Source organism: Protomyctophum bolini (genome assembly GCF_963924005.1).
Source record: "Protomyctophum bolini genome assembly, chromosome: 12".
NCBI lineage: Eukaryota > Metazoa > Chordata > Actinopteri > Myctophiformes > Myctophidae > Protomyctophum > Protomyctophum bolini.
This window is the reverse complement of record NC_137873.1, coordinates 24,285,741-24,309,710: the sequence shown is the minus strand read 5'-3', so window position 1 is coordinate 24,309,710 and position 23,970 is coordinate 24,285,741. Positions and strand designations below refer to the sequence as shown.

The 23,970-nt window shown below is 42.8% G+C and overlaps 1 protein-coding gene across 2 annotated transcripts; it reads left to right on the top strand.

Annotated features, from left to right (window-relative positions):
* The first annotated feature begins 5,244 nt into the window (after positions 1–5,244).
* On the top strand, positions 5,245–23,064 carry LOC308325763 (phospholipid phosphatase 3-like). 2 transcript variants are annotated; one of them, XM_080778444.1, is made up of 6 exons: positions 5,245–5,619; positions 11,816–11,970; positions 17,179–17,459; positions 18,017–18,074; positions 18,706–18,882; positions 20,873–23,064. In XM_080778444.1, exons 1-6 carry the CDS (start codon positions 5,490–5,492, stop codon positions 20,993–20,995), a joined length of 924 nt encoding a protein of 307 aa, XP_080634570.1. In that variant the 5' UTR covers positions 5,245–5,489; the 3' UTR covers positions 20,996–23,064. The 2 variants fall into 2 exon arrangements, with proteins under 2 accessions (XP_080634570.1, XP_080634569.1); XM_080778443.1 differs by lacking the exon at positions 11,816–11,970 and adding an exon at positions 12,425–12,582 and having other exon boundaries at positions 5,250–5,619.
* Positions 23,065–23,970: the final 906 nt, after the last annotated feature.

Below are 23,970 nucleotides of genomic sequence, written 5' to 3'. Positions count from 1 at the left end.
CACTGTACAAAATACAAAATCTTCACTTTGCTACATTACTAAATGCATGGTCAGGGACCACATGCAATACCTTCACGGACCACCAGTGGTCCACGGACCACCTGTTGAAAACCCCTGTACTAGATGATCCAATGCTTTAACATTTAATGTGGCTTTTAACTGAGTGTAAATGTCTTCTAACTGAGTTGAAATGTCTTCACCCCCCCCCCCCCCCCCCCTTCTGCCCTGTTTGACTGTTTGAAGTGTTAAGCCTCCAAGTAAGTGCAGAGATTTTTATCTCTTTGTCCCCACTGTTTATCCCATCTCATGTCACTCACTGATGTACAGTAAGTGAATTTGGAAGTGGATACTTGCTGTGTACTTCAGTGGGTAACCATGCACTTAAAGTTAAACCCTCTATACTTGGTAAACTAATTCTTGGTAAACTTAGTTTACCGTAAACTATTTCTTAAGGTCTTTACACACACCGGGAGCATTTATTCCATGCAATTAATTCACATTAATTTAGTTTCTCATCCACAGTATGTAGACCACACAAATGTCAATACTACGTTGGGATAAAGCAGCGACATCAACCTGTATGCAAAAGAGTCACATCAAACTATTATTCATTCAGACACATTTTGGGATTCTTTTTTTTGTCATGCTCCAGATGTGCAAGGGCACTTGCACCTGTACCTACTTGGTCTGCTATCTTTCTCCCCCCAAATCCTTTCTTTGGAAATAGCCAGTCTACAAACTCATGCCGCATGTGAAGCTTGTAGATGTGCCCCCAGAATAGCGATGCTAAGGTTCAAGTGGTGGAAAGTAACGTGATGTCCCAAGATGATAAAATGACAAACTGTTGAGTGTTGGCATGACACCCATATCTGTTTTCTCTTATCTGTCTCTAGTCCCAGGCTTTTCATGTGCCATTGAGGAGCCACTATACTAGTAAGTGTTGACTGCATACAGCGCCTTCCCGTCTGAAACCCCCTGTTGATTCATTGTATTTATCTTGGAAGACTGGTGCATTGTTATTGATGCCAAGTTCTTTTGACTTCGTTCTCTGTCAGTCTTGTTGGATGAGCTTAGATATTGTTTTTTCCAACAGCGAACAGGATGTTGACTTGGGGGACATAGGAATCCTTCCACCTCCACCCCTGTACGCTGACACTTTCTGATGTTCTGCACCTGCTAACGTAAGGAATAAAACATTTAGGGGGGAAGCTGATAGTGTATGATTATTTGACAATGTTAGGGGTCACGGTGGCACAGTAGGTAGTGCTGTCGCCTCACAGCTAGAAGGTTTTGGGTTCGATTCCCGCTGTGAGCGCTGGAGGCGTGTTCCCTCCTCTGCGTCATCAGTGCCCATACCCGAGGCAGGGTTGGCGAGGGCCTTTCTGTGTGGAGTTCTGCATGTTCTCCCCGTGTCCCCTGGGGTAGGTCCCCTCACAAAAACATGCAGTAATCCTGGTCTTTAAGCTACCTCCCCCTGGCCAGCCAGGGCACCTGATAGAGGGGAAAGGAACTGGTCGGAATAACGTATTCCTTCCACACGCTACGTCCGGCCAGGGAAACTCTCCCCTGTCAGGTGAAAAGAAGCAGCTTGGACTCCTCATGCATAGAAGGAAGCATGAGGTCAGTCTGCTGCCCCCCCAGGTTGGCAGAGGAGGTGTAGCGCCCAGGATTACATTAGATAATTGACACTGGGTGAAAAAATGGGTTACAAAATTGTAGGATAAAAAAACCTTAAATATATTTTTTTACAATGTTGCCTTTCACCACTCTTCATTTGACCATCCTCTTTTGTGAATATTTACAGGGCACAAGAAAGGGGCCCTGATCACTGAGTGACTTGACTTCTAAAGACTATGATGATAACTCTCACCAATGTTTGTTTAGGTATAGTAGTATATATTAGGTATTATGTTCTACGCATCATGTTCTATTAATGATTGGTTGAGTTGATACTTTAATTTAATTTAATAATTATTCAATTGGGATTTCTTTCCGGGCCTTATGTTGATTGATTTATTTTTATTATCATTTTGTATTTGAAATCACTTAGCTTTTGTTTCTGTATGGGTGGCATCTAATAAACGTTTAATCAATGAATGCTCCAGCCATATGTTGCTTTGCTGTTAGACTTGTGGTTGTGCCAGATTGGAATGGACTTTTTACACAATGCCAATAATTATTCAATTGTGATTTCTTTCCGGGCCTTATGTTGCTTGATTTATTTATTTATTTATATTTGAAATCACTTAGCTCTTGTGTCTGTGTGGGTGGCATCTAATAAACGTTTAATCAATGAATACTCAGCCATGTGTTGCTTTGCTGCTACACATTGGAATGGACTTTTTACACAATGTCAATCCTGCTTATCAGTGGTGAAAAAGTACTCACATTTTTTTACTATCAATTCTACAATGTAGAAATACTCCGGAAATTTAAATATAAAGTACCAAAGGTAGAAAGTATTCATTATGCATAATGTGAAGTTTTATGTATAATAAAATAAAATCATTTGAAAAGAAAATAGCAGATCTACACAACGTGTTCTCGAGGCAAAGTCGTGGTGGAGAGGGTATTCGGCTCGGTGTGCGAAGGATTGCATCGCTGCTTTTTGAAGATGATGTGGTCCTGATGGCACCATCGGTCCAAGACCTTCAGCTCTCACTGGACCGGTTCGCAGTCGAGTGTACAGCGGCTGGGATGAGGATCAGCATCTCCAAATCTGAGGCCATGGTTCTCAACAGGAAACCGATGGATTGTGCAGTCCAAGTAGGGAATGAGACATTACCCCAGGTGAAGGAGTTAAAGTAAAGTATCTTGGGGTCTTGTTCACAATTAAGTGAGGGGAGGACCCCTCACCTGTGAAAAGAAGATCAGCCGGAGAATGGAAGCGGCAGGGGTGATATTGCAGTCGCTATACCTCACTGAAAGGAGAGCTGAGCCAGAAGGCAAAGCTCTCTGTCTACCAAGGAATCTTCGTTCCTATAATCTCACCTATGGTCATGAAGTGTGGGTCATGACCGAAAGAATAAGGTTGCGAATACAAGCGGCCGAAATGAGTTTTCTCTGATGGGTGGCTGGCATCTAGAGATAGGGTGAGAAGTTCAGTCATGCGACAGAGACTGAGTAGAGTTGCTGCTTATTTGCCTGGAAAGGAGCCAGCTTGGGTAGTTCGGGGATCTGGTTAGGATGCCTACCAAGTCTCCCTAGGGATGTCCTCGATGCATGTCCCACTGGGAGGGATTACATGGACTCATGGCCTTGGAACACCTCGGGATCCCCCAAGAGGAAGTTACTAATGTTGCTCTTGAGATTGAAGTCTGGAGCTGTTGCCCCCCACGACCCGACTACGGATAAGCGGTTAAAAATGGATGGATGGACCAGGAGAACAAGAATTCAACTCTGAGAGTGTACAAATGGAACTAAATGCTGTAGAACCATTTATGCTCATATTTTAAGATCGTTCTAATAGCCGATCTACAAGCTCAGAACATGTCGATCAGTTATTTAAACTATTTTAAAACATGTAATGTTTACACCTGTTAAGCCATGTGATGTGACAATTAATGTGATTGTGATTGATTCTTTTGAAGTCACTGGAATGCACTGACAACCAGCACAGATACAGTACATGGATACTGGATAGTCTCCAAGTATAGCATACAATAATTGGGATACATTACACATACAGTACACAGCATACATTACCTTACCAAATGTATTGTAGTAGTAGTAGTATTTTATTTCCTTGTGGTCTTGTAAATCAGAGCTTTGAGCTCTGGACCCACTAGCATATTCATAACAATCTCAAGGACCCTCCCCAAATATACAGTATTTAGTAAATAAGGAGGCATATTATGCCTCCTTATTATATTGCATCCTAATTATTATAAATTGAAATGACTTATGCCTGGCATAACACAGTCATTTCAATTTATTAATGTTTCACATTACAAGATATTGAATGAGTGTCGCAATACATTACATGTATACACACAAGTAAACATTTTAAACGTATATCAGGCTAAAGTGTTGTAATATACTATACATTTAACAAAATACATACTGTTTGTGTACATTTTAAAACACTAGGCCATGCATGGGAACAGCAATCTATTAGAATGCCCGTTCTGCAACAGTAGGCTACGCAACTGCAGTACGTACATACCAAGCAATAACACCCACTGTAATTACACTGACCATGTTGATCAGAGGTGTCCAACCAAGCCATCATCTGGACTTCTGGAGGAGGTAACGGCTGCAGCTTACAAGGCTGCAGCCGTTACTACTTACTTGATCATCTGCATCTGGGACAACCTTGATGACATCAGGCTCCAGTCCACACAGACGTCACAGAGAAAGACAGAGTCCATCGACACGTCGGACGGTCTCACTCTCAGCCTTCTCAGGTATAGTGTGTTTACTCTCTCTCGCTCTCTTTCAGGTATCATCAGTATCATATCAGTGGGTGTTTCTGGAACTTGATGGTGGACAGTGTTCCGTCGATCTGGCTCAGCTGCTTCTCATACCACTTTTTTCTTTTGCAATGATGAGTGAGATTCATTAGCGATGTACAATGATATTTTATGATTTGAATTGTGATATATTAATGTACGAGAAGCTTGTTTCAATGAAATGAATGTCTTTATTGCAGACTCAAAGGGTGCAGAAAAACACAATTAGGCCTACAGACAACAAATATAGGCTATACGTTAAATGTATGTTATTGTTAGACACTAGACAGGCAATTTAATTGTGACAGTACAGGCTTTTAAGCCATGGTTTAAACGAGAGACTCACACGTCATAATTGATTTATTTCTATGACCGTCATGTTTCAGGGCTACTCTTGCTCATCTCTAAATGCAAATTGAACATTTGCTAAGAAAAACATTGCTCATATCCGGTATGTATGTTATGCAATGTTCTAATCGATGAATCAAAGCAAAGGGTGTGTTGGTGTATGTGTGTGTGAGAGAGAGAGAGCGTCCTTGTCAATGGAAGAGGAGGGGGTCAAAGTCAAACTTAATTTATGCACCGTAGTACGACAATGTCGCGTGCAAAAAAGAGCAGATCTACAAGCAAACAGTGCGTCGCGATGTGACCCGTTGCAATATTGCATAGCTTGTATATCTTGATCATCTATTCTTGGTGGCGAGCGACACCGTTGTACTACGAAACATGAATAGGGTAAGAGGAGTGGTTTGGAGGAGGCGGACGCAGAAGGTGGGAACTTAAACTAGGCTAAATTCACCAGAAGAAAAGTAAAAAGACTAGAAGATTGACAACAGAGTAGTACGAGCAGAACATAATAGGCCTACACATAGGTTAGAATTGAGGGAATAAATAAGCATAAATAGACAACAGTAGGTTTTGGCACGAATCGTAAATTCAAGGATCCATGCGTAATCGTTCTCCGTGCGCTCTTCTGTAGCCTAACCATATCCTAAAGTTCCTTTTTATTCGAGTCAGTCTTAACTCATCAACATTTAAATGCAACGCTGTCTGATCTATGAGAAAACCATGGCACCAGAGACAAAGAACAACAATAACAACAACAACTGTAAAGACAGCAACAGGAGAAAGTTGTTGGTCGGAGTGGATCTGTTCTGCTTATTTCTAGGTAAGGATCCCGCTGCCTGCTAATGCGCTCTGACTGACAGCAATTAGTAGTAGCTCTGGTATCCTATGTTTTTAGTTTTTACATGTATCTGGCATGTTTTAGTAGCTCTGCTAGGCCTATTCTTTACATATTCTAATTTAAAAACTATTATAAATACCGTACCTTGCCATTTATTTTGACATAAATTGTTTTAATTATGAGTTCATTATTTGGCATAGCATAGGCTCCACTTGGGACGTTTTTGGTTGATTATATAGCCTACTTTAACATGTTGCAATAATGCTAAAGGATAATACAAAAAGCCATTATGGGGCCTGTTTGTTTCCATTAGTTCTGTGTAATTCATCATGAAGTTTAATTTAGCATGATTGATAAAGAAACAAGTGCTACAGTTTTTATGCCCCTTTTATTTTTTATTTTGTTTAATCAATTTATTGTGTGTATGAATACTAATTAACCATTTCCTTCTCTTGGTGTTAAACGTGACATTCAGTGATTCTGTGCTAAAATGAATTCTGCTGCCAATAGGGGAAATATACTCTTGTGCAGTTTCTCTGAGAGGGATATATGTTGTTTTGCTCCCCACCCGCACCTGTACCTCTCCTTTCAATCACTCCTCATTATATTTTCCAGAATGTCTGACATTCCACACTAGCCAGGAATCCCATTGAAGTGACATCTGGCATAATATATGTGTGTGGCGTAATTAAAGCAAAGTGGTGTCAATGTCAGACATATGGGGTGTGTGTGTGTGTGTGTGTGTGTGTGTGTGTGTGTGTGTGTGTGTGTGTGTGTGTGTGTGTAAAATAATTCTTCATCAGTTGCCCAATATCCCAATTTTTCTTGGGTGAGTTATTAATGATGATGATGATGATGAAGTTAGTTTACTGCCTGGTCCCGGAGCCAATCAAAGGCTCAGCTTTGATCGTCTTGTCAGAAGTCAGAACTCTACTTCTTCACTGCTTTCTTTTCCTCCGCAGTATGACCAGATGTTTTAGTCATATTTGTCAGTCTCATTTTATGGGTATTGAACAGCAAAGCCATGCTCAAGGCTTTACATTTTGAAGCTCTTGTATGTGACTCAATAAAAAAGCAGCTCCCAATAACAGTCAGTCAGTCATCTGTAATGACCAAGGTCAGTGGAATTTACTTTCAGTAAATGTCTGGACGGTAAGCTTATTTGAACACAACATAGATGGTGATGTCAACATCACAATAGACATTCCCCTGCACATTAGAAAACACACATAAAGTTCATATATAACATGCACAATTTACATTTCCCAAGAGTTTTCAGTCCAGGGTTAGATAGTAGTGTTCAGTCCTAATTGTAGTTGGGGGAATCATTGTTCACAGGTTTACAGGCCTAAATAAGTTCCTTTTGTCTATAATTTGGTTATTTCCTGAAAGAAAGAAATAGAACAGGGGCAATGGGTTGGCAAAGAAAAGAAAATCAACCACTTTACACTATATATTATATTACACTATATTTACTAGATCTTCTATTTCTGCCGAAGAGTTTGGTGTAGAAGGAAACAAGAGCAGACCAAGTACAGTTGCAACTCGGGTCCATTTAACTAAGAATATAGGGTTTTAGGACATGGTTAAAACCAGATGATTTGGTGGGATCATTTGCACCTCCTGCATCAGGAGGTGGTCAGAGACATGATAGTTTTGTTTGTGCATTTGTAATTCAGAGATTCAACTGGTGGGAGGGGTTCCAATGATCTTGTATGCACTCACTGCATTTATTTTGTTTGTGTGTGACTGTGTCCAAACTGTTAGAGATGAGGTGAGTGTGTTGTCATTGGTTGTGTATAACTGAAGGTGGAGCCTTTGTTTTACTAATTATGAAGCAACAACCCAGACAATGCTAACATGTTGGCGTCTTCTCAATGCGCCCAGACTTCTTTTGTCCATGCAGAGGGTACAAAGCCCCCCACGTTTTGCCATGTGTGTTTGTGTATGTATACAGGTCTGCCCACAGAAAAAGCTGGTCAACAAACCAGCCGTGTTGGGTAAAGATGTGGTTGTTGGGGCAGTGACCACAAGGAGGAAGTGGTGGGCGAGCACTGGTAATTACGACTCCTCCATTCTCACACAGTGATTGGAGTTCCTGGTAGGCCTACCACCAAGTCTGGGAGACCTCTCTCTCACGTCACATGAAAGCATCTCCCCGGCCCTTACTCACTGTGATGTGGCCCCAATAGCGTCAGCCTGACGCAGAGAGGATTTATTGAACATCCTGGCACTAGAGGGTTATTAATCACCGTGCTGAGACTGAGGCTAATGCTGACTGAATGGAGGGCTGTGATTTTGTTTGTTGCTCAAGCCAGAGGTTAAGTGTTCGGGGTCAGTTGGCCATTAAGGATTTGCAGGTGTCTTTAAATGTTTTCAAGTTAATCATTTTATAATGTTTTGTATGCGCTGTTGCTATGGTTCATCAGGCTCAACACCAGGTTGGGAGTTAGTATTAACCATGGCATCTGCAATTTTGGTTGCATTTTGAAATGATTTCAAAATGTTCACAAAATGTTCACATTCAAAAGAATAGCTGTGAGCTTGTAGATTGGGTATTTTCACTATTTGTCGCAAAACAAAGTAGCTTAGTGTGGTTAATCCGTCATGCTGGACTGCTTTAACCCTAGCATTATTAACCTGAACACACAGAAAATAATCCTTCACTGCAGTACAGTATAAGTACTACTGTATAAGAGTGTATATACTGTAGGAACAGAGTTTTGCAGTAGCCCAGAGACACATAGGCAGTAGGTTGTGTGTGGGGGCTCATCCGGCCGTACACACTGGGGTGCAAGTAAAAACAACTGCATCTGTGTATACACACCACAACTCCCTTAGACTGTATACATTTATATGCCAGGGAAAGTAAGAGAGAGAGAGGGAGCGAAATCCCGGCAAGTGGAAAATGTGCGTCTGTTTATTTTAATAGTGGCACTTGGTGTTTTGACAAATGCCTTCAAAATATGGTGGGATTTAATTCAACGTGAGAGAGGCCTACACACTGATTTGAGTATCCACATGCAGCAGTTAAACGGCAAGACCTCCCCAATGTTAGAAAGGCAAACAGACGAGCTGAAGAAACTCTCAGGCCGTCGGCACGAACAATAACTGTTTTCTGCCCATGTCGGTTTGGATGAGAGTGTCTCCGCCGTGCTCCCTTCAGCGTGTTGTTTGGCTGAAGCTCATTCCTCATCCCAGGCCTGTTAGCGCTCTTCAGCTGACTGTTCAACAAATAGCTTAAGGGACAGAACAGAACGAAAACACCTGATATTGACATTAGCGAGGGAGAGAGCTCAGACTCATGTGAGAGCGAGCCATTTCAGACTAGAGGAGTATTTACCATTCTCCGTGTTGTCTTTGGGCTGATGCTGAGCTAATGCATTAGACATACCCCCAGCCTCCCGCCCGCTGTTGTTGTTGGCAGGAGGGCACCGTTTATTCCCCCTGCGCTGTCAGAAGCGGGAAGGGAGGAAGAGGAGGAGGAGGCGGGCGGGAGAGGGAAAATCCCAAGATGCTCTGCGGAATGCTGACGGTGCACAGATGGAACGGACTGAAGGGTCAGAACTCAGAAGACGGGGTTCAGTGTGGGTGGGAGCACGAAACCCGGCCCGATACTTTGTTGTTTCTGTCCTTCCCGTCAACTGTCATTGGGACCTGACGCACATGGCTCTCTTTTAACCACTTGAACCCCAGCATCCATATTCTGTGAGGAACATGAGCCAAAAATAGCAGATCTATAACTTAAGCTCACGATGCGTTGCAACGCGCGCATTGTGGGCTTGAAGATCGGCTATTTTTGGCTAAAGAGGATTGGTATAGTAGAGGCCAAAAACGTGATCCAAGTACAGCGCCAGCTCAGGTCCAATGTACTATGTCGAGAGGGTTTTATGTGGTTAAGGGCTTTGAAAATCTGCACTCTTAACACTCTCTCTCTCTCTCTCTCTCTCTCTCTCTCTCTGCCTTTTACTCATGGCCCCTTCTGTTGGTCTTGAGTCTGTGAATGCGCTTAGAAGCGGTCACAAGGGGTCAGGACTATGGGGTTAACGTGTTTCACATTCAGCGCTGTGGGCCCGCTGCAAGCCCAGTCTTTTTCCACTGGCCTACATCAGCATTCAGGGCAGCCCAAGTTTGCCAAGACCAGCGCGTGTGCGTGCATGCGCACGTGTGTCTGTGTGTGTGTGTGTGTGTGTGTGTGTGTGTGTGTGTGTGTGTGTGTGTGTGTGTGTGGAACTTCTGCCTGACTTTCACACCCTCGTGGCCGACCCAGGCCAAGCAACAATACAGATCAGACAGACAGGATTGTGTGCGCTTAAAAGTATGTTTTCACTTTTCTACAATTCACACAACACACACATACTGTAGACACACACACACACACACACACACACACACACACACACACTCTCTCTCTCTCTGACTCGCCAAGGCTCTCATGGTCCACAAACTTGTGGGCTGCTCAGCACCAGATATTTGTTTGAAGAGGGATTGTAAAAACAGTGACAGTAATAATGTGAATGGAAGGCCAGCGGTCTTGGGCTCCCATCACCCATCATGCAGCAGCCCCCCCCCCCCCCCCCCCCCGCCCTTCAGTCTGTAACCTGAGCTCAACCCAGCTGGACCATCAAAAGACGTGCGTGTGTGTGTGGCTGCGTGCGCGCGTGCGTGGGTAGGTGGATGTCTAAAGACTTCAAGCGGCTCAGCAACTAAGGCGTGTGTTGACATTTTGGTTTGAGAAGTCAAGCCAGCACCCCAGGCTGACCCCCGACACCCCCAGCGCTACTCTGGTCTTCGCCCATGAGAGCGCACACTAATGTTTGTTTTCCTTTGTGTTCGCAGATCTCAGAATCATTCAGACAAGCGAGTTCAAAGTCTCAGAATTGGTTAAATGTCCCTTTGATGTGATCCAGAGTATGTTTTTCAAACGGGAGGCGGTGGCCTCACTCTCTCTCCTGGGTACCTTTTCATAACCCACGAGAGACACCGAAGGATGCCTGAGAAATGGCGATTTCTTTGCAGTGGTGTAAAAAGTACTCGCATCTACTGTATAAGCTCACAATGTGTTGTAATGCGACCAAAATGTACTGTATATATACCGTCGTAGGGATGAAGTGTTACTGTAAGTGCATAAACAAAATCAAAATCTACAAAGTAACTAGCAACGATACGTTTTTAAATAAATGTACAAGTACAATATTTGGATCAGAGATGTATTGGGGTAGAAGTAACAGTATTGGACCTCAACATTTTACCTAAGTACAGTAGGCCTAAATGTACTTAGTTTACACCACTGCTCCTTTGGTGCCTTGGGTGGATGAAAAATGACCTGCTGTTTGACTGACATGTTTTATTATAACATGTTTGTTGTTGTGGGCGATAAATAGGGACTGTTTACTGTACCCCTCTTGAGTGGCAAAATACCCAGAATTGATTGGACACCCCCGGCCCCCTCCCAGGCGTCTAAAAATGGGCCTTTCAAGTGAAGTTGAAAGCAGAGGAAGGAAGGAATGGATCGCTGAGAGTGGCATGTTTGAATTTAGTTGTTGTCGAGTTGTTGTTTTGTTATCTGTCATGGACTCTTTCCAACTCTTTTACTGGTAACTAAGCCTGTTTGATGTTGGTATACTGTATAGTAGCATGACGGCTTCCCTGTATATTCCCAAGAAATGACACGTCTTTCCTTTACGGCTGTTGTTCTGGTTGTTTTCGTTATGTTTATTGTTTCCTCATTTTCTTAATCTCGAGTGGGGTGTGGGGGTGTTTTGGAAAACTGAGTGAACTAAAAAACAAACAAGAAAGCACTCCAGTGAGCATGGTGGATGTCTTGTATGTACAGTAGTATGTCTGTCTATTTACAGTGATTGAGTACATGCCCTTTTAACCCATCTGTACAGTAAAGTATCTTAGCTGCGGTGGGTAGAGGTGGTCTTGCTGCTCACAGCCCATGGTGATGTGATGTGTCGTAAGCTTGTAGATCTGCTATTTCATTACATTTTCTTTAAATCACTTAATGTGGTCACTCAGTCAGGTCTCTATACTAGTGTATTTTCTGTTATCTGTTATTGTGGGGAAACCTCCACAATACGGATGCTGGGGTTTCAGTGGATGAAGACGCCTGGTTGAAAGATCAAAGAGCTGCCTGACGCCATGTGTGGTGTGTATTGTCTTGACTGCGCAGTGATGCTCGTGGCCGTGTCTCTCCACAAGTCTCCCTTGCCTCCCTACCATCGGGGCTTCCACTGTGGGGACAGTGGCATCAGCCTGCCCTATAAGAACAGCACAGTCTCCACTGTGGTGCTCACGGCAGTGGGCACAGCTGTGCCCGTGGTCTCAGTAAGTCTTGCCATGGCACGGGCAGGGGGGGGCGACCAGGGGGTCCACAACAACACCTCGGGACATGCACCATCCATTAATGGCTTTTCATGTAACCAATTAAGATCCCAGGCCAATTCCACAAATGCCTTCTTCTAAATCAGTTATTTCTCACAGTTTTCAAAACATTTTCAAATATAGCAGATGTACTGTACACTGGCAGTGAGCTTGTATATCTGCTATTTTTGAATAGCCAACGTGAAAATAGTATGTGTGCATAAGGTACCAGATACAAGCCGCCACTGGATTGAGTGTTCCCAAAGTGTTCCCTCGTCGCACCTTAACTGTACCTTTTTACCTGTGTCTTCTTTAAGACTTCCCTGTCATTAACCCGGCACCCTCCACTCCCCCCATTCCTTCTTCTGCTTTCTCTCTCTCTCTGTGCCTCACCGCTTCTTCTTCCGAAAAACACCAGCCGGCCTGCCTTTCCTCGTCATTGAGACTAGCGCCGTTCAGCCCTACCGCCGGGGCTTTTACTGCGACGACGAGTCCATCAGGTACCCGGCCAAACACGGAGACACCATTAGCGATGGCGTGCTTTGCGCTGCTGGCATTCTTATCACCATCCTCTCTGTAAGTCACCACGCCTAACATCACCCTCACGCTGTACCCTTTTGTCTAGCACCATTATTACTACCACTCACTCACAACAATGTCCTCCAAGGTGGTTCTTTGTGATGCGGCACGTCTCACAGCATTAAGTGAGCGTAGACGGACGCACCCTGGGGTCCTTCAGGCAGGACTTCTGAGGTCATTTTCCCACACATGGCTATAAAGACCAAAGGTTTTTACCATGTCAATGCTTGTGGAATCTCCTGCCTGAGGGGCCTCGGCTCACACCGACTCCATCACCAATTATTCACCATCTCAATCATCTGTTACATTAAAACCAAACAAAACACACAAAAAACTTTCTTTCTCTACTGATGTGATTTCAAAATTATTTGTTTTATGTTATTCACCTGTTTTATGTTTCACTGTTTCATTGTTTTTTTTATTGAATTTAGTTTTTTGTTTGTTCATTTTATTGAATTTTATTTAACTTAAGATCTGAGGCCGATTCTACAAAATGTCTTCTAAATCCTAACAGTTTTGTGAAAAGCCTGTGTTGCTATACTGTGTCAGTGGTTCTCAAATGTTTTCATGCCAAGGACCCCCCAAATGATATGCATTTGGCCACGGACCCTTCAACCTCCCTCTCCCACTCTCTCAAAATATTTTGTTCCGGGCAGGGACCCCCAGACGCAAAGAATTCAGTTAAAAATGTTCACTTGAAAAAATATATTCAAAGATTTTCACAATGTTCCCGATTTTCTGCAAGCTCATAGCGTGGCACGAAGTGACGCGCTATTCGTTATATCGCTAATATAGCTAAAATGACAGGGATACCTTCCCGGTCTTATGAGTTAACCATATATACTAAGTAAAGCCTTATGTTGAGTGAGGAGCTAAATGTGTATCGTCAACTTTGTGCCAGTACATACTAGGATTATCCTGCTCTAATTACTGGATTAGTATCACAACAACACCATTCCACATCTGTGCTATCAGCCCCCAAAGCGCTCACTCTCGGGGTGTTCCAGATAACGGCCAACACCAACAACATTCCCCACGTTTACTTTATCAGAGGCTTTCTCCTCTCAGGGTTTAAAGATTGTTGTGCTGATTGAGGTACCTCAGATGGCTTTAGGGCTCAAGGGTTTAGTGGATCAATGTGTTGATCGATAATGATTCTCAACATTCTCATGTCGAGGACCCCCAAAGTGAGATGTGCTGTATGTGGCGGCAAACCCCTATTTTAAAAGATGTTGTGCCAGGAACCCCTATTTTTGTATTGTTGTCAAGATTATTCCAAAATCTTCTACACTGTTTGAATCAAAAATAGCCTTTCTAACCTTCCGCCGCATCTCGACGTGTTGTGAGCAATTTTCGAATAGTATAAAATAGGGTTAAGGTGGTTAAACTGGGAGTGGCTTAGCATGCCTACACTTTAGCGGGATGCATTTCACAGTAGCACTAAACCATTAGGAAACCTGCTCTGTCATCAAGTTATAACAAGTTAAGGATTAGAGCACTAGCCATTTAAAAGCCCCCCATCGGTGCCTCTGTTCTCTATAACACTGCAGGTGTTTTCTTTTGCTGTCACCAATCTTGACAGATCAGTGGTGCAGGGACGTCTACTGTACTTCAGGCTTAGTCTGTACACGCCTGTACAAGGCCTTAATTACAAAGTAATGACTAAAAGTGAGTACTGTAAAGTACAATCAACAAATATTGTACTTTTTACTACATTAAGTCATTTGAAAATAGCAGATGACCTGATACATTTTATTAATTTGGAAACTTGTGAAATTGGACATTCTGCATACAGTATATGTACTTTCTACTTTTGGTACTTTCATTTTAAATATATTTTGATACCAATACATTTGTACTTTTGTAACCAAGTAAATTTAGAAATCCTTTATTTATTTTTTACACTGTAGTGTTACTACTTTTACTTCAGCAAAGATTTAATGAAATTGTACTTTAGCGTGCTGTTAGCAGGCAGCTCCTCTGTAGAGGAGCGGGGAAGGTAAATTCCTTGTGCCCAGAGGCACACTGTCACTGACTGAAATATTCTAGGTTGGTTCCCCTATAGCAACGTGGAGTTCCCTCCTCCTGGAGAGCAGACTACTAGCAAGGCTTCGGGCCAATGGGGTTTTTTACTGGTGAGAAGGAGCTCCCCAAACCTGTATAATTATGGTTGACGCAATGGTTGTTCGGTCAAATACAGTAATTGGTGGGGTGAAATTGCGGCAAGGGCCCAAACTAAAAAGAACCTCAGCAGAACTGTCGTTGATTTGTATCCCCCCCCCCCCCCCCGCCTGCTAAACGTGAACAAAAACATCAATAATAATCTTGTCTGTCTTTGGCCATTTTGTCTAGAAGTTAAATTCTGTACATAGCTCCTGGAGTAATGTATGAAGGTATGAAAAGCGACGTAACGTCCTAGCCTAACTGTCTCATTTCAGACAGTTAGAGAGATGCTGTGCTGGCGAGATAATAAAGTAGTGCTTCACATCCGTCTGACAAAAAGTCTGATTCATACTTTGTGCTGGTGCCGCACGCCGAAAATAGCCGTTCCTTGGCACTATTTTCAGTGCAAGGCACCGGTCGCCTCAAGGAATTATAAATCAAGCCTATATAAGGCACAAGAGTGTCAGTGGGGTGTTCATAATTGGCTATTATGCAGATATTTCTTTTTTTAGACATAAGGAAACGCCCTGTCATACAGTGTTTGGGTTCGCACGTTATCATTTTTGGGGAAATTAGAGAGTTTTATGAGACAAGTCGCCACGAGGCCGTGAATCTCTCCGAGGTTGCAGACAGTGTAACAACTGCATGTCCTACACAGCATGCTTTTCTTTCGTTGGTTCACATTCACAGTTAATCTCTTCTCACACAAAGAGATCCAGATGTGTTTCTCTCTCTCACACACTTTCATTCCATCTCCCATGAAAGCAGCTGGGCCGCGTCGGAGCCGGTTCTCAAGGCCTGGACGGTGGAAAAACAACACATTCTATCAGCTTGTTAAATCTCCCCTCAGGACTTTCCCTGGTGAAAAAGGAAAAAATTACAAAAACGTGTTTCTCAGAGTGAAACCTATGACTGTGTCCTTCTCGCAAGAATGCCTGGCGATACGGAGATACTAACATGAAAACACCCAGACTCCCTCTTGTGAAATCAGAGACTTTCCAGAGAATGAAAGAGAGAGAGGGATTTATAGTTGGTTGCGTGTCTGTGTAGCGCACGGAAAAAAGTAGATCTACAAGCCCACAATATGTCGTAGTGAGACATGTTGTGGACTTGTATATCCGCAATAATCTGTGCGCGACACCCATGCACAGTGAAGTATAAATAAGGCCTTAGTGGCGTGAAAAACAAACGTGCCCCCGATGTGCGCCCAGTGGAGTCTGGCCACCGAAATCAGACATGTCGCCTAGCTCAGCGTTTCTGCTGATTAGAACCAGAAGTGCCTCCCTCCTCCTCCCTCTCCCTGTCCCCCCCCCCCCCCCCCCCCCCCCATCTCTCCACTTTCCCCCGACCTCCTCCTTTCCTTTCTGTGTTTTTATCCTCCTCTTATGCCCTCGCTCTTCTCGTTTAATTTCCAGGCATCCTTCCTGCCCCCCTCAGATTATTACAATTAGCTAAAACATTTTAGTTAACCGTTATTAAAAAAACAAGGCAAAACAACAAGGTAAAGAAACGGGCCAAACTTTTTTGTGAAAATTGCAGATTGACTATTTTCACTAGAATTTTTTAATGTCGCCCCTGACTACCGAAACCAACTGAAATTGACTAACCGAAATTGAAAAACAAAATAAAAAATAAAATAAATGAAAAATAATAACTTTGACATCCCCCCACTTTGTTTCCCCTCTCTCCCTCCCACTCCCCCACAGCCGTCACCCCCCTTCCCTAACACACACACTCCTCTGCCCCACTCACTCCCATTTGATAGTGGCTTGGAGGCTACTTGTGGGGAGGGGGCGAGGCATTCTGAGCTTGAACAGCTGTAGTGAGTTACTGCTGTCCACAACATTCACCAAAAGTGTACCATTCCCATCCATGGTTTTGGCTTTTCAGACAGCAGTTTTATTTGCACAATTACTGAAAAATCTGCACGGTGTCTGCATTTTCTTACGTTCACACATCCCCCCCACCCCCCATATTTGCACAGTGAACTCGCTGGTTTCTGTATTCTCAAAGCAGGCTGAAAACAAAGGCACATTAGCAAGTGTAAAGACCACGCTGCATTGCCTCTGTACCTTAAAATTGCAAAATGGCCGTACTTAATTTCTTACTTCAAGACTTACTTGTTTCTGTTACCACCATGCTCTTACCACTCTGGTGCAGGCTGTCTGAAAAAAAAACAATTTTTTTTTGACGTTATTGCTTATAGCAGCTTTAAGGGGGTCTTTGCAAATAACATTTGAGAACCACTAGTACAGTAGTCATGGTAAATCATATTCTTAAGTAAACCTGGATTAAACTAAGAATAATATAATGGTGTGTAAAAAAACAAATCTAAACTTTGCCAGTCAAGGCCAAGTCTTTGCCATGGACACATGTGTCCGTGTACATATTGATGACCCCTGACGCAGAATCCTCTGTCCCCGTCATCAGATTGTGATCGGCGAGAGCTACAGGATCCACTATCTGAGCGAGGGCTCCAAGGCCTTCGTGGGGAACCCCTACGTCTCCGCCCTCTACAAGCAAGTGGGCGTGTTCGTCTTCGGCTGCGCCGTCAGCCAGTCCTTCACTGACATCGCCAAGGTGTCGGTGGGTCGCATGCGGCCGCACTTCCTCGACGTGTGCAACCCAGACTTCTCCACCATCAACTGCTCCCTGGGGTACATCACGGACTACCAGTGTCAGGGGCAGGAGAGCAAAGTGCAAGAGGCCAGGTATTTGCATTGAATTTATCCGTCACAAATAGTTCAACGTTGTGTGTGAGATAAACTGCAAGGCATTATAAAGATGTTAAAGTGGTAGTTCGCCCTAAAAATGTCTTATTTTCTATCAATTACACACGCCATGAAGCTTTGAATTCATGGATATTATTATTATTATTTGTTGCATTCCTGAGCCAGTAACTCGAGGATCGGGTCATCAGTCAGTAGGAGACTCAGAAGGCTCCTGCCGGAGACAGTAGACTCAGTAGTCTACAGTAGACTGCCGGTCATCAAATACTTGGCTCAGGAATGTATGAATTCAAAGCTTCATGGGGTGTGTAATTGATAGAAGGTTCATTGAACACAGTGAACAAGCAAACAATGTTCAGTACAGGAGTGCGTAAATAATGAACGTTTTATTTTTATTTTTTTCATCCTCAGATATTGTCTGATATTTCAAAGAATGTCCCCAAAGAGTAGCCTAGTGTGCGTAGTGACATTTCCATCATGGCTATTGGGTTGTGTGAGCTGTAGCAGGATGCTGATAGGCTCTCTTCTTTTCTCCTCAGGAAGTCTTTCTTCTCTGGACACGCATCATTTTCCATGTACACCATGCTTTACCTGGTGGTGAGTTATTGTCACTTATCTAGGACTGAAGAAAGAATTCTTCTAAAAGTTATCTTTATTATTATTGTATATCTGCTATTTTTCAATAGCTAAAGTATAACATAATGCTTGAAACACCAAAAGGGTTTCCCGTCCAGAATCTGTTAACATCAACAAACCATGCTTTACCTAGTGGTGAGTTACTTACTGTCACTTATGAACAAGCTTTTAATATGTACACACCATGCTTTACCTGGTGGTGAGTTAGTTATTTATCTACAAGCTTTTTTTAACATACACAAATACACACATATACACATTTGCACAAATACAGTAGAACAGTGGTTCCCAAACTTTTTAGCCTGTGACCCAAAAGAGAGATTTGATATCTCCCCGGGACCTAAACTAGTGAAAATAGCAGTGACATGTTTTCTGAGTGGTGCAACCACTCCAAGGAACAGCTTTGTCCCTATGTCCCAACCTATGTCCTAACCTATGTGACTATGTGACTATGTCCCGATGTTTAGAGTACCAATAGGGGGTGCTGTTGCATCACTCGCTTTATTGAAAATAAAGAAAAACAAAACACACACACACACACACCCTTCTATGCCCTTATTGATCACACCTTTCTGTTTTATTTCCCGTCCAGTTCTACCTGCAGTCTCGCTTCACGTGGCACGGAGCTCGTCTGCTGCGTCCCCTCACCCAGTTCACCCTCATCATGATGTCCTTTTACACCGGCCTGTCGCGCGTCTCCGACCACAAACACCACCCCACAGACGTACTGGCCGGCTTCGTGCAGGGAGCTCTGGTGGCGTACTGCATAGTGAGTGGTTCATGGTCATGTTCTTCTGCTCACTTCTCATGTCGCTGTTGTTCGAGCACAAACCTTGTTATCGCCGAGTTGAAAACAGTTTTCGTTTAGTTTTTTCCCCGTAAATCGAAGCCCATCACACAAGAGCGACACATATACAGTAAGTAGATGAAAATAGCAGTTGTACAATACCAGCACACAAGAAGGGCTGTTTTCACTCTTACACATTTTTAAAATCATAATAAAAAGGAACGGTTTTGGACATGAGGGGTATCAGCTCGTCTTGCCTTTCGTACCTTTCGTACTTTCTACTCAACTCGTCTCTACCCAATTTTGCTTTGTGTATAAATACAGCCCATCAAACTGCTTCATTTCATTTACAACATCTAGTTTAAACATTTCTCAATAGTTGACGACGAGCACAACACAAAGAAACTTGGAATGAAATAAATGCAAGAAAATGTTAAATGTATTGCTACGCACAGCAACATTTATATTTACAAGAATAGGAAAACGATTCACCCCTACCAACATTTCTCTGTGTTGTATTAACGTGTGAAAAGATTATGTCACAAAGGAAAGAGGGGTAGCAGATAGCCAATATGTAAAGAGTACATTTGGTTAATTTGTACACTCTCCGAGCAAACTTAGACGAACACAATGCGATCTAATCAAACCGGTTTCTAACAGCTGCGATTAGGTTACACATGAGAGACATGCTCCTCACAGATGCAAAAAGACAAATATAACACAATAACAGACGGCCGAAACAACCGTGACTATAGCAAGCTGAAATCTGCATCCGTCCGTCTGTCTGGATGGAATGAAATAATTTGTTAATAAGCCTGCTTTATTAGTTCGTTTCAGATAGTTTCAAATTATTATAAGCCTGTATTTCAGTGCCCTTCAGTTATCTTTCAGTTCCATAGGTTCTATTCTATGTGACACATATGAGACATGATTCCATCCTTCCGTATTCTTGTCAAAGTGCTCGTGATCTTGGGTCAGTTAGGCCAGTCAAGATTTGACCCAAAATAATTTGCAAAAGTAATCGTTCACGGTTTTTTATGAACCTTAGGTTCATCCAAATAAAATAGTGTATTATATAAATTGTAAATTCAGGGGTTGAACGTTTGAGAACCATTACAAACCTATAAGGCAAAACACATTAACACATGAATTAATATGCTTTAAGAAGCATGTAATGTGTCAAACTAGGGGGTTTTCATGATTCTGAATCCCTTCCAAGCATTAGTTTTGCACGAAAAACACTCCTTGGGCTAAAAACAGCCATAGCCTCTTGCCCAAATGTGTCCATGAGTGTTTTTCGTGCAAACTAATGCTTGAAATGGGTTCAGAATCATGTAAAACCCCTAGTTTGACACATTACATGCTTCTTTCTTAACATTTTAGGCCTAAGGCCGATTCTAAAAATGCCTCTAAATCCTGACCTAAGGTTTCTGAAAAACTTCAAATATTTATATAGCAGCATCAAAAAAATTACATTTTTGAATACTGTACATACTGTACAGAACCCAAATATGGGTGCCCGGCCTGAGGGGGTAAGATACCAATAGGGGTTCCCGCCCAGAATGGGTTAAAGCATAATTCAAATTAGATTTTGTTTTGCCTTAGGGGCCTATAGGTATTTAATGGTACTCCAACTTTCAATATACAGTAGGCTGACAGGAAATGGGGAGAGAGAGATGGAGGGTGACACGCAGTAAAGACCGTCGGGCTCGGGAGTCGAACCCGCGGCACACTGCCAGACTGTATTACCAGCCAAGGTGCCCAGACGCCTACGCCAGCCTCCCAGGCCATAATACTCTATTTTTAATATGTTATTTGGATGAACCTAAGGATCATAATAAACCTTGAATGATTACTTTTGCCATTTATTTTGGGTCACGCCCCTTTTTATCTTAGATTGACTGGTCTAAATTCCATGGTAATTTAGTGTCTACACTCGTTGAACAGAGATCTCTTCGTTTGTCTTCCATAGGTGTTCTTTGTGTCTGACCTGTTCAAACCCAAAGGCAGACGCTCTGCCATGTCGCCCACACCCGTGAAGAAGGATCTCGTTCCTCCGGCAGACCAACGGAGCAGCCACCTCATCATGGCGTAGGGCGGACTCCAGATTAGCACATTATATATCCTGACCTGTGCCACTTAAATCACTACTACTACTACTACTACAACATCATCTACTGGTCAAGACTGGACGGATCGAAATCTGAACAAGTCTGTACAACGCAGACAAATAAAGAAGTTTGAACATCTCAACGACGCAGACAGAAGAGCAGGAGGAGAGAAGGGGAGGTAAAACGAAGTAAATCTGAACAAATGGGGTTTGACCAAATCCCCGTCTCAATCCCAGCAGACGTTTTGAATGTGGGACTGCGATTACAACCGGCTCCTCTCTCGTCAAACTCCCAGGACTTTAATATCCTTCTAACGCTTGATTGTTACAGAACAGATGTGGCTTGCAGATATTCCTAGAGGCCTCCTCTAGCCCCACGTACTGTACAGCCCACGGTCATTTCCATGGACGAAAGCCTGAACTGAAACGAGATGGTGAAAAGACAGCTGCGGCGCAGAGCAGTGCGCGTGGCGTTTCCTCCGCTCAGCTGCAGACAACATGGGACGCCGTTCTAATAATAACATGCACGTTAACACACAGCAAACCAAAAGACAACAACAAATTCCTTAATGACAGGAAGGATGTTCTGTTTCGTTTAAATTTATTATTATTAAGTATATGAAACAACGGCAACAAAGGAATAACCTTTATATGTATTGAGTTATAGCACTATTTTATCCAAACCCAGTATTGATTGATTGATTGTCACCACTTGAATGAACTGAAGTGAAGCTTTTGCAAAGCTTTGTAACCAATGTTCTTGTATTATACACATATTATTTGCGTCCACACAGTGTAATTTTGTATAGGAAATGTACATAGGAATTACAGTAGGTGGAAAATACGGCAACAGAAAGTGGGCCTCTTTCTGCTGGCTGGGACGAGCCCCCACTGAGCCTTTGAATGAAATGACTGTCTGTTATACTGTATGTACCAGACGAGCGCTCACGAGTGTTAGGGCAGAGTGAATGTGTGTGCGTGGTGTGTGGGCACACGTGTGTGTGTGTGTGTGTGTGTGTGTGTGTGCATACATTCTTGTTTGTGTGTGTGTGTGTGTGTGTGTGTGTGTGTGTGTGTGTGTGTGTGTGTGAGTGTGCGTGTCAGCGTGTGTGTGTGTGTGTGTGTAAAGGCTTGTCTGTCATTGAGCCAGTGTCTAAATGTCATGTCTATATTTGAGTGTTTATAGCCTACATGTGTCTCTCTTCAGATATGCTTTAGGCTGAGTGCAGGGAACCGGCACCTGCTTCAGCGGACTCACATTCAAGTTAAGACACGAAAAACGTGGAAAATACAGTACAGCACCAGTATATACAGTAGCTCGCTGTTATGTATGTTCATAGTTCACATCTCCGTGGGAACCCTGTGACAATAGATCCCCTTTTTGGATCCGAGGCAGGTAAAATTGATAAAATTGCAACTCAATGTTTTGGCACATTAAATGATGGAAAACCATGTATAGGCCTACTAATACAAAATAATATAATCATTGGTTGCGTGACCACAAATTATTTTTTTAAACTCGTATAAGCTCATATTGAATTGCAGGTAATTGTATGTTAATGTGAGGTCATGTAAGAGTTTGCATAATATTGACATTTCAGCACAATGTCAATAGACCTGCATCCTGAAGATGATCCCTCTTCTCTGTCTGGAGAGGTTTGTGGGAAATCTCACGCTGTGTGATAGATAGGCCTATTCATCAATGTATCGGAGAGTTATGTAGGCTATAATACCATGTATAATACTTTGTCACGTATATTCTACCTTATGAAGAAATATCCACTATGACTTAAAAGTGTTGACACCTGTGTAAAATGTCAAAAAGTGCTGCTTGGAGAGGCATTGGTCGACAAACGTCACGTTGCAATGTGACAACTTGTGAATGAATACTAAAAGGTTTTATGAAAGAAATTCTCAAGGCACCAGCGTTTGTTTAAAAAAAACTAAGCCTTTCAATATTTTTGTATTGTCTCGTTTGAGATTTTTGTATGACACAAATGCAAAACACATGTATCTAAGATGAAGTGTCTTTAATAAAAACACCAGACCAAAAACAGCAGAGCACGGTGGGTTTTCTTTTTAACTCTTTGTGTGTTCTCTTCTATGCTGATGGTGGGCACACGTGACAACTTAAGGATTCCAGACTTTTCTACTAATAATTCAGCATGCTCTGCGTGCGATGGAGAGATCTGGGTGTGGGGTGGGGCCACACTAGAGTTCCGTGCTCAGCTTCCTGTGGGGAAATAGTGCACATTCCAGGTTTCAACCCCTGTCCCCACTGGCCCACTAGAATAATATAGGCTACGCTCACTCAATGCCAGACTGGCAAGTTACATTCACATACAGTAAGTCAAGTAAGAGAATAGTTGAAACGAACAGACCTCCAGTGTTGCGCGGTATGTTAATAATACAAAGTGTTTATCACTGCAGTAGCATATCAGTATATGAATTCTCCAAGCAACTCATTGTCATTCTTGCATATCAAGATGCATAGTTGTTTTTTTATTTTTTTATTTTTTTACACCAGGTAAAAAGTGTGGTGCTGTGACAGTCCCTCGGTTTATGAATGTGTGTTGAATCTAGCCACCAAATAGGCAACAATAGCTAAAGTGGTTAAATGTTATTCTGGAGAATTAAAGTAGGCTGTATTGTAACCATGGCAAGCTACAAGACAAGTCCTTGTAAAATGCATCAGCTGAAAAGAAAGAAAATGTGTATCTCTCCAAACAGAACGTCTTGGGCCCAAGGCCAGAGCACAACACAACAGTAAGCAAACACAGAAGTGGGATATTTGCACTTGTTCAGTCAGCCATGGAAGCTCATTGTGGATCAGGCTCTGTGCCAGCTGCAAGGAGATTAAAGTTGATCAGTTCAACAAGCAAGAGAATGTCCCATGTGCGACCATGGTGACACAGCATATAGAATACAGTACTTTATTAGTACAGTGCCACCATGGTGAC

Excerpts from the sequence above, each read along its gene's own strand:
- LOC308325763 (XM_080778443.1), top strand. The coding sequence starts at position 5,490 with ATGCAACGCTGTCTGATCTATGAGAAAACCATGGCACCAGAGACAAAG. Across the intron at positions 5,620-12,424 it reads TCTGTTCTGCTTATTTCTAG|CCGGCCTGCCTTTCCTCGTC; the intron begins GTAAGGATCCCG and ends GAAAAACACCAG. Across the intron at positions 18,883-20,872 it reads CTCTGGTGGCGTACTGCATA|GTGTTCTTTGTGTCTGACCT; the intron begins GTGAGTGGTTCA and ends TGTCTTCCATAG.